A 10,434-nucleotide genomic window follows, 5' to 3' on the forward strand; every position below is an offset into this window, starting at 1 on the left:
TACCCATCATACCTATGATATATACCCACACGAAACAAGTTAGTTAAGTGAGTGGACAGAGACCCCAAGTGTTTTCCAAAGAAAACTACAGGTTTATGAAACTGCATGGCTGTTATCTCGCCACGGCGTTCACGTTATAGCTCCTAAACTTTAAAAGCAATGGACCAGACAGAGCTACACGGGTTGCATGCTGCTCACATCGATTCGTGGGATCTGGGATGCAGGATGAAACAGACTACCGAGAGTAAAATATGAAGATAATATCAAACTTAAAAATTTAGAAAAGTAGCAACTCATTTATAACGCATCAAAGTAGCTAAAATGATATGAACCGTGACATTTAATTTGACATATTGCTGTAACGGCAATAACAGTTAATCTATCTTAAAACGTTTGGTTAACGTAGAACCGGATGATGTATCTTGCGCACCATCTAGCGGCGCGGGTGAATAAACGTAAGATAAATACAACATGGCGGCGCCCATGAAGATGTGCTCTTCAGGTGAGACCGTGAGAGGTTATTTACCATTTCATTTGTATGTGGCCTTAGTACAACTACATCATGTTCTGCGTTGCTGGGTTTTAAGTTCAACCACTGACAGATTTAATCAGCTGTATGTCTTTACTATTGTCAGTGAATGCGGTAGGTAGCAATGCGTAGTGCTGACTACTAGCTTTATGCTAACATTCTAAAGCTACAGCTCTAAATATTGTTGACAAGGGTAACCCACACACTATTCTGACATCGTTGCAAATGTTTTATTTGTTTTATATCCTTATAAACCAGGGGTTTTCAACTGATTGTGAACCAGGGACCACCACCTTGACTAAGGATCAACCTGGGGACCACTGTTGTGTTGTAATGGGATATGCCTGGGCTAAGATTAGTGCTTTCGTAATATTTGCTATGGAATGCATCCCATGTCTTATACTGTTTCTCAATCGATAGTCCACGGACTTAACTGATGACTGACACATGTGGCCCTATATCTTGGGCGTGCCTTTATCCCTAAACTTTTTTTCTTCCATATTTTACTATCTTGAAAAATAATTTTAAATAGTTCAACTTATCCATACATTATGGCTATTATAACAATTTTAACAATAGTAATATATATATATACACCGGTATATATATATAGTAAAAAATGGCAAATACGTGAAAGATATAGCACATGATGACATTATATGGGCACATTAACATTTCCTAATAATGATGACTCAATCAGGCAAGCTGGTACACTTCACCCTTCTTGAGATTCTAACTGCCTTTTCTGTGGAATTTCTTAACCTCAGACTTCCCAGTAATTCTGATAACATTGATGCACTAAACGTCTGTGCACTGTTCCGTGGAAGAAATGAAAAAATCTTCACTTTGCTACATTACTAAATGCATGGTCAGGGACCACATGCAATACCTCCACGGACCACCAGTGGTCCACGGACCACCAGTTGAAAACCCCTGTTATAAACAATAAACAAAAGCTGTCAGGGAATTATACTTTTAAACTATCAAAATAGTAATGTACGTGCGTGTGAAGAGCACATTTTGAATAAAAATGCGTGCTAATTAAATCTCTTCCTATTTTCAGCTTTGAGGCTCTGTAGCAGGTCCATCAGCACAACATGTGCAGCACAGGCTGGAAAGAAATGGAGAAAGGAGTAAGTTCACACAAACAATATTGCTCAAACGTATTTGCATGTACAGTAGTTGGCTACAGGATTTCATTTGATTTTGATATTTCCGACCGAAACAGTTAACTGGCTTGTTTATTATTTACAGACATGGACTTGCTGTAAATGGATCCAGTTATGGACCCCTGACAGATCTTCCTGATTGGTCATTTGCAGGTATTTTCCCTCACAGGCATGTTGGGCTTCTAAGTACGGTGTTACATTAACACTTAACAACCTTTGCAAGCCTTGCCTTTTTTGTTCTGGTGGCATCCATTGAACCGCTGGACCAGTGTACCACAGTGCCAATATTTTATTATTATTTTCAAACAAAAATGGAAAAGCGAATTTGGCCTTGGTTGGCTTTCAATTTTCCTTTAATCATATTCAAGAAAGAAGAGAGGTGATGCGGGAACAAAAGTTCCTTTGTGGATGTAGTAGAAGTAGAGGGTGTTAACACACACACACACACACACACACACACACACACACAAGTAATTGGCAGGTAATGAGTAAAGAGTGGGTGAGCAGGGACACAGTGTACAGCTCACCACCTTCACCCTAAAATCTTCACCCAGAGGCGGACCCAGAGCCCGTCGACCCATGCACCGCTAAAGAGAAATTGCACAGGCATTACACAGGGTGCTGTACTGACTGCTGAGGGGAATCTCCGGCCCAGAGCAACTGACCCTTTGCTGGGTTTAGTCCTTCAGGCAGACTGTGTGGACTCCACGCTGTTGAACTATCTATTCAAAGTTCTTTTCAACTTGACTTCATGGTACTTGTCCGCTATCTGTCCCATTAAATTAATCATATTCTGTGCACACGTTCATGGCTTTTATTTTGATATCAGAACTTTTACTTCTGCATTACCTCTCTTCCTTCCAAAGAAACCAAAGCCAAATCTCCCCCCCCCCCCCCCCTATTGAATGTTAAAAATCACACCGAGTGAAGTGAGGGGTGCTCTTATCGATGTACACCGATTATTATCAAGTCCGTTGCTCTCCCCATGTCCCTCATATATGGGGACTAGGTTGGCGGAGGGTGTGTACTGTGTAGAGCCCAGGATCACATTAGATAATTGAGACAGGGGGGGAAATGGGTTACAAAATTGTGTGAAAAAAACAAAAAAAGATACACTGACTAGCAACATTAGACCGGTTACTGACGTAAGAAGAAACATAGGGGGCGGGGGGGTGCATGCCTTCGCATGGATTTGATGTGAAATAGGGACTTGTGATAATTAGTTTGTAGTTTGTAGTCAAATTTAAGATCTTACAAATGGTACAATTTGTAATACAATCTTTCAGATTTCAAAATGACAAAAAACATCTTCAAAATAAAGTTAATTTACAAAAATTAATAAATCATGTCATGATGGTGCATTTTCTGCTTGTTTCTCTAAACATACAGATGGGAGACCAGCACCTCCAATGAAGGGACAACAGAGAAGGAGACAAGAGAATGAGGAGTTATCAGTGAGTTGTGGCCTTTTGTCTTTTAACCACATGAACCCTAGAGTGGGGCAAACCTCTATAATGACTTTGTGTAGATGAATACGTCTATTTTCGGCCAAGAGATTTGGTGTAGAGCAGGGGTGCCCAAAAGGTAGATCACAAAGGTAGACCACCACATGACGACATGCCCTTAAAAATATATAATTTCAATTTAAAATGAACTATTTTTGGTATAACTATGACAAAGAATGTTTGTCAAATGTGACTAAAACTAAATAAACTATTCAAGAGACTGAGACTGACTAAAACTAAAATCAAAATTTGCTGTCAAAATCAACACCGTTTCCTATTACTTATAGGTAACGCCAGCGCTGCTATTCCAAAGCCCCCTCATTTTCACAATATTTTCATCAATGGGATAATAGGCAACTTTTGTTTGGTGGGTAGATCTTGAGCTGATCATTTTGAAATTGGCCCTCAAGTCAAAATAGTGTGGGCACTCTTGGTGTAGACTAGGGACAAAGGTTAGAGCCAGAGTAAATCCATTCAGGGCGGGAACCGCTTTTAGGGCTATCTACAGCAAAAATCGGCCTCAGTCCTGTCCTGGTACTGTCTGGGTGTCATGTAATTGTTTCGACAACCCATTGGTCCGACTGGCCCCATTACTAACCATATCCCTAACCGCACAAGGAAGCCACGTAGTTGGAGTAATGGGATGTCAAAGTTATGGGCAGTCCCCTGATGTCTGCCCCCATAGCCCACATGGGTACCTAGCTACACATCTGTGTATTGGCGCTCTGAGCGATTGGTGAAACCAATCAACTGCTGATTGATGTGTAGGCAACAGAACAATAGCAGAGAAGACGGCGATCCGTTTTGCATACAGACACTTTCATCAACTCTTGTATCTTACACATATACAGAGATAACAGAGAAGACGAAGAGTAGTCGAAAAATGAATGATCCAAAGCAACGTAAAATCAGAGATTTAAAGAACATTATTGGGATTTGACACCCTTAGCAAGGTGACCACATCTCTTAAAATGTGTAAAGGTTAGCATATTGAAATGTTCAATTTTGAACCGTTCAAATTTCTCTCTGTGACACTACTATGTGCACATTGATTTAAGGGTCCTGTTTAGAGGGGCTAAATATATGGTCACCCTACTTAAATAGACAGTCTGAAAATGACGTTTTCAATCAAGGCATTCTTGGGCTTCATCAGAGCAACTTATAGCTCTGGCGGCTCTCAGGGCTTAAAGTTCTTAGTCCTGGGGACTGATTCCAGTCCTGAGGATTTCATAGGGGTCATTTAATGGCATCAGTGCAGATTTGCAAAACATCATTTTCAGTCTTGGGATTTTTCTTTGGCTTTAAACCCTGGGGCTCTGTGTGGCATTCACTCATTCTGTCTTGTCTGTCTTTCAGAGACGTATAGTGATGCTGAGCACAGAAATGGATAGAGGGATTGAGGCATGTGCCGAAAGACAAGACGAGGCCAAGCGAATGGAGGAGAGCAAGAAGTCTCTTCTACTCAAACCTAAAGGAAGTCTATTGCTGAAAAAGTAGTCTGAACATTAGGTTTATTATGAACATATTGTGATGGTTCGTATGAACGGAATGTCTCGCTAGTATACTTTCCCAGGGTCTGTGTTTTTGGTGTGTGTGTGTCTGGCTGTCTGCATATACCGTGTATATGCAATATTCCTGAAATAATTAAAATAACCAAGTATGATCATTAATGGTTGGTCTTTCATTTAAGACTTTACTTAATGTCTGTGTTCTGCCACTAGAATGCAGCATTTCACCATTTCAAAGGAATGTAAGTTTTCAGACGCCATTTTGTCAAGTGGTGGACTCAGAGGGGTGTATTGTGGGGGCTGGCAGAGGAAGGGAGAGGTTGACAAAAAATGAATCAAGCAGTTTTGTGTGAGAGTAGGAGCCTGGAGGGCGAGTGCACACCTTTGTGTAATACTTAACTAGGATTTTAGTATGACTGACCACAGCTCAGTCAAGTACCTTTTTAAAAATGGATCGTGTCGAGAAGGCAAAAACGGTGGATACATCTTGGTGATGTTTTCCTGTAGCATAGAACACATCTAGGAGTAGCAATTAACTTTTAGTAGGGGTTGTTTTAGTTAGAAAAACAATTTGAGACTGAGCAGGACCTGCAAATTGCAGAAAAGCTCCACTTGATGTTACTGGTAAAACTGGCATTAAAAACCCCAGGGGGTCCATGAAAATCTAAAATATCGGAGTTGGAACCTGAGACCTTTACCAGCTGAGAGCTGTTCATGAGGTGGACAGCCACTGCCCCCCGCCGGCGGGGGATAGGGGCTTAAGAGGTTTTTAAGAGCTACATCTTTGGAGGGTATGCACTGAAAATAGTGGAATAACTAGTTTATAGAATAATGTGTCCTGCCTGGAAAGATGATTAAGTGAATGTTGCCATGATGGTGAGGGGAGGATTAATATCTGAAGTGATCCCACAGGCATGTCCCTGTGACTGTCGGCTTGTGGTAGACTACTGCATTCTATACTCATCTAGGATTGTGGACCGCCATCTACTGTCAGGCAGAGACAGGTCCAAAGTCACCAGGTATTTCAAGTAGTGTGGACTCCTGTGGAGTTGTGGTTTGTTGTTTAGTGGCTGAACACTGAAGATTTTTTTTTTTACAGTGTACAGAATTTCTTCTGGTCCCAGGTGGAGGGGAAATTGTTTTTTCTGCTACACCCAGAAGATGACTGCTCAGATTATCACACGTGTGTGTTTGTGTGTGTGTGGGTGGGGTGGGGGGGGGGGGGGAGGAGTTAAGTGGCGTGCTCAGGGCCACTGACACACACTGGGTGTACACTGTCAGAGGGTCAAACCTGCAACTTTACTATTATCACACAACCTATCCCACTCAGCTACGGCCTCCCCCAGTAGCGTGTATAGGGCTAAAATCACTGACCAGGTCCCCCTATAGTCACTGAAATCACAGTATTTTACTGTGTGTTAGTTTTAGCCGTGAAGCAGCTGTACCTTTTTGTTAAGTCAGCATTAATTAAAGTGTGCTACAGACTATTTACAAAGTGAGGTAAGCGGCTCTGTGCAGTTCCCCCTTTCTCTGTACCTTTTCTGCTATTGCCCCATTTCTCTCCCCATCCGTCCCCGTCTTCCTCCATCCATCCATCCCTCCCTCTCACTGTTCTTGCAGACTTCAGCAAATCCCCACTGTAATTACAACAGCTAGCCGCTGAGTTGCACATTTCTTTTTCTTTTTTCGATGTAAATGGTGAGCTTTTTTCCCCCCCTGTTTAAAAAATTCACAGGACTGGAGTTGACCAAACTAGCTGACTGTAGTGTTACAAGATGTGTGGGTGGACACACAGGTCACCAAATGAAATAAAATGCATAGGAAAAAAGTAAAATGGGTCATATTGTATCCTAATTCAGGAGCCCGGGTCCCTTGTGGGCTGCAACCTTCTGCCTAATTTTACTGCCTCCATCGTATTCGTACGTGTTAAAACAAATCTGCAAGCTCACAACGAATCACATACGACGCAGTGTAAATCAGGCTTTAGTTTAGAAGTTACTGGCCGGAGTGGCCATTGAATTGGGGACACAGCTGTGTTATGTTCTGACATCACAGACACACTTTGGCCAAACCTCGTTTTCGCACTTATGTTGTTTTGCTCACTCTATTCCCTGTCTCACACACACACACACACACACGCACACACACACACACACACACACACACACACCCACACAGAGCACCTGGACTATCAACGCACTCAATGAGCGGCCTTAGTTTAATGTAACACCAGCCCACCACCCTCTCCTCCGCCATGCACGTCCTGCTGGCTGTGAGTTTTTCTTCTCAACAGCCCACCCTCCAATGCTCCTCCCGATCACCCCCCCCTCCCCCATGTTGTTTTGGTCTGGGGAAATGAGAACCAGATGTTGCTTATTGTGCAGAAGTCAATGAAGGGGTGGGTGGGGGTCAGCGAGCTGTGCTCGTGTGCACAGAGAGGCAGGATGAGGACTATAGGCGGAGCGAGGAAGAAAGGAAGAGGAGAGGAGTGGGTGAGCAACGCAGCTCTATAGCGCACTCGCTCTTCAGATGTGGCGAGGGTTGTTTTTTGAGGATTAGTTGACGGGGCCAATGCAGCTTCACCCGCAGGCCCCGTAGATGAAACGGGGGAGGTTTCCTGGCAGATATGACTGTGGGTCAGTGGGTGGGGAGGCCTGGCAGAGACCTGGGGGGCCCTGGGGGTGAGGGGTGGACCTGGAAGGTCTGATTCAGCAACTCCTTCCTGAGGACCTGAAACCGGGTGTTCCAAAGAGCAGGCTTGGGTGGACTGCATCTGTGTGTGCGTGCGCGCGTGCGTGCGTGTGTGTGTGTGTGTGTGTGTATGTGTCACAGGCGGTACTGCTGGCAAGCCTTAATTACACTTGCTTGTTGGATTGTAAATGATGTGGCCCTCTGGTATTTTGTAAGATACATTCTTTGTACAGCTAACCCATGGACATAAACACGTTTGTTTTTCAGTGGTGGAGATTATTTATTTCTTGCTTCATCCTCTCTGTTTGCCACTGCATTATTGTATATGTATATTGCACTGTGTGGGCGGTACATTACTGTAGTTATGTGCACACTGAAGAGGAGCTCTTGTGAGTATGTAGAACGCACATGTATAAAAGTGGGCTCAAGTGGGTCTGAAGTAAAAACCGAAGAGAGGCGAAAAGTCCAGAGTCAGTAGTACCCTTACAGTAGAAGGCCATTTGCGCCACAATGTAGGTTACCCAAACAAAGTCTCAGGTTGAATTGCAAGCAGCTGTCCATGGCCACTTCCTGCCTGGCATAACGAAGGCGTGCTGAGCCATGTGGTTGAGTTACCCAGACAGACACAACGAGTTCCTCACTAACTGTAATATGGCTGACAGAGAGAGAGAGAGAGAGAGAGAGAGAAAGAAAGAAAGGGAAGCCACGAAACTAACATGGCTGCCCAACCCTGCTATAGAGAGTTATTGTACTGTTTCTTTGTTAGCCATTTGTAAGAGATCAATGGCCTGCACTGCTGCATGTATGCCTGAGATATATATAATTAAAATTGGCTTCATTTAGGGAGGACTGTCTGGTGGGTGGGTTGGCGGGCAGACCTTTGATGTCACCATGGCTCAGCCATAACCATATAAGGAGTTCCCAATGCAGCTTGCCCTGAGTGTGTTGTCTAACCTCAATGTGTCGTCATGGCATCAGGCCAAACAAATCAGTCAGCTCCACATGGGCACAATATGGATATATGGGCTTATAATCTGATGACTTCAGAGATCTCCATATATGGGCCAAAGAAAAGGGACAAGGACTGACGGATACAGAGATCGCCATATATGGACATAAAGCTTACAACACGCATACAGTCATTCATCGTGAGCTTTTAGATTGGCTATTTCTGGCAGGCCACACTGGCACACAACTAAATTATAGATCAGGCTTAAGCGACTATAATTTCAATGAAACCAGTCGTAGCCATCAATATTTTGTCCAGTAGTTCAACCTCAACATATCTCTCTAAAAGGGAGATGCACACACTCTCAGCAACCTTGTTTATCTGACATCAGATTCTGGAGACAATCTGGGTTACTGTAATGGAAATTTGAGTTGGAATGTGACTAGGTATTTTGGTATGGGACAGATCCACAGAAACAAATGGATATACCAGGAGAGAGAGAGAGAGAGAGAGAGAGAGAGAGCCACAGCCACAAGGGAAGAGCGAATGAGCAGATGTGAGAAGAGAAAAAGTAGACGGGATGATGTACAGTGCCAAACTTATCCATAACAGAAAAAAGATGATCTTGAGAATCATACGAAACAGCAAAGCAAAATTAACAAAAGCGTGTACATGTCTTGGTACTTTTCTCTTCATCTTTTGTCAGGTGGTGCAACGTAAATTGCGAGGGCCCTCTAGTAATTAGAAAATAGCTGATCTAAAAGATCACAACACACAATACAAGTAATGCTTTGTGAGCTTTTAGATCGGCTGCTTTTGGCGGACCACAATGGCACACAACTAACTAAATGTAGATCAGGCTTCAGCGGCCAGTTGCAAAATTAACAAAATATTTATGTATTTGTATTTGTGTGTACTTTCTTTTTCATTTATAGAACGGTTTGCTCAATCCATGTACAACTTAAGTTATATCCAAAAGAACCAAAATATTGCAAAATGACCAGTGACCCGGATTGAAGTCGGTCTTTCCGTATACCGAGATGGCATGTGAAAAGTTAAAGGAAGTTGGGAGAAAATACAGACTATGGGGAGGAGGAGACCAGAAAGAAAGAGAGAAAACAGACCATAGATACTTGCGGTTGGAGGAGGAGTGGTTTGAATCAGAAGGCCTCATAAAAAAGAACAGTTTTGCAGCAGGCGAGGAAATAGGAGAGGGAGGGAAGCGTTTTGCAAAAGAGTGGGGGGGGGGGGGAAAGAAAGATTTCTGGTTAGAAATGTCGAGAAGGAAAAAATCCCTGCATTTCTTTTTATGTCCCCTCTCATTTCTCTTAATTCTCTCATAGTTCATTCTTCATCTCTTTCCCTGTTAAACACACACATACACACACACACAAACACACTCCCAGGCTCCCAGAGCGTAGACGCTTCAAGAATTCCAGATGTAGTTAACAGAGCTCAGTTGGAGCACAATTCACAGGAACCAACGTGACCATTTCATCAGTTTTTCCACCTCTCTGCTGGACACATGGCTGCTGGCAGCTGGGTCCAAAATGGCTACAGTCTAACTGTACCCAGTACTACCCACACGGCTCCATCTGTGCCCTCCCCAAACACCATCAAAATCAAGATTTATACTTACTTGTATAAAAAAAGTGTATAAATATACTGCTTGTAGCTTGATATGCGTATATTCAGTATACTACAGTATTCTGTATACAAAATAAGTGTTAACCCAGTTAGACATGAGGCCGATAAAAAAGAAAGAAAGAAAGAAAGGCTTCTAAATCCTGACCTACGTTTTCTGAAAAACTGAAAAAAGATAATGTATAGCAGGTTGTATAGCAACTACACACAGAGGTGTTCCCGGCTTGAAAGATACAGTATAACAACATATACAGGTGTTCCAGAATAGCTCTATTTTCCATAGAAATTAATGCTCATTTCTCCCATTTCTCTCCACCTATTTAGTAAATAGAAAATAAATGTTCAGGTCACGATACTAACTTTATTTTTACAGATTAAACAAGTGAAATTTGAAGTGATTCAACAAATAAAGGAGCTAACAAAATTGGAAATTGAACAC

General features: G+C 42.7%; 1 protein-coding gene across 1 annotated transcript; it reads left to right on the forward strand.

Annotated features, from left to right (window-relative positions):
• The first annotated feature begins 392 nt into the window (after positions 1 to 392).
• mrpl52 (mitochondrial ribosomal protein L52) lies at positions 393 to 4,863 on the forward strand. Its single transcript, XM_080792686.1, has 5 exons — positions 393 to 502; positions 1,593 to 1,662; positions 1,784 to 1,851; positions 3,088 to 3,152; positions 4,560 to 4,863. The coding sequence occupies exons 1-5, from the start codon at positions 472 to 474 to the stop codon at positions 4,698 to 4,700; spliced, it is 375 nt and encodes a 124-aa protein (XP_080648812.1). The 5' UTR covers positions 393 to 471; the 3' UTR covers positions 4,701 to 4,863.
• The last annotated feature ends 5,571 nt before the right edge of the window (positions 4,864 to 10,434 follow it).

The sequence above is a fragment of the Protomyctophum bolini genome (genome assembly GCF_963924005.1).
Source record: "Protomyctophum bolini genome assembly, chromosome: 20".
NCBI classification, from domain to species: domain Eukaryota; kingdom Metazoa; phylum Chordata; class Actinopteri; order Myctophiformes; family Myctophidae; genus Protomyctophum; species Protomyctophum bolini.

What these genes read in the sequence shown, in the direction of transcription:
- mrpl52 (XM_080792686.1), top strand. Translation starts at nt 472, where the DNA reads ATGGCGGCGCCCATGAAGATGTGCTCTTCAG. An exon ending in CATGAAGATGTGCTCTTCAG is followed by an intron (nt 503 to 1,592) that starts GTGAGACCGTGA and finishes TCCTATTTTCAG; the next exon opens with CTTTGAGGCTCTGTAGCAGG. An exon ending in GGAAAGAAATGGAGAAAGGA is followed by an intron (nt 1,663 to 1,783) that starts GTAAGTTCACAC and finishes TATTATTTACAG; the next exon opens with ACATGGACTTGCTGTAAATG.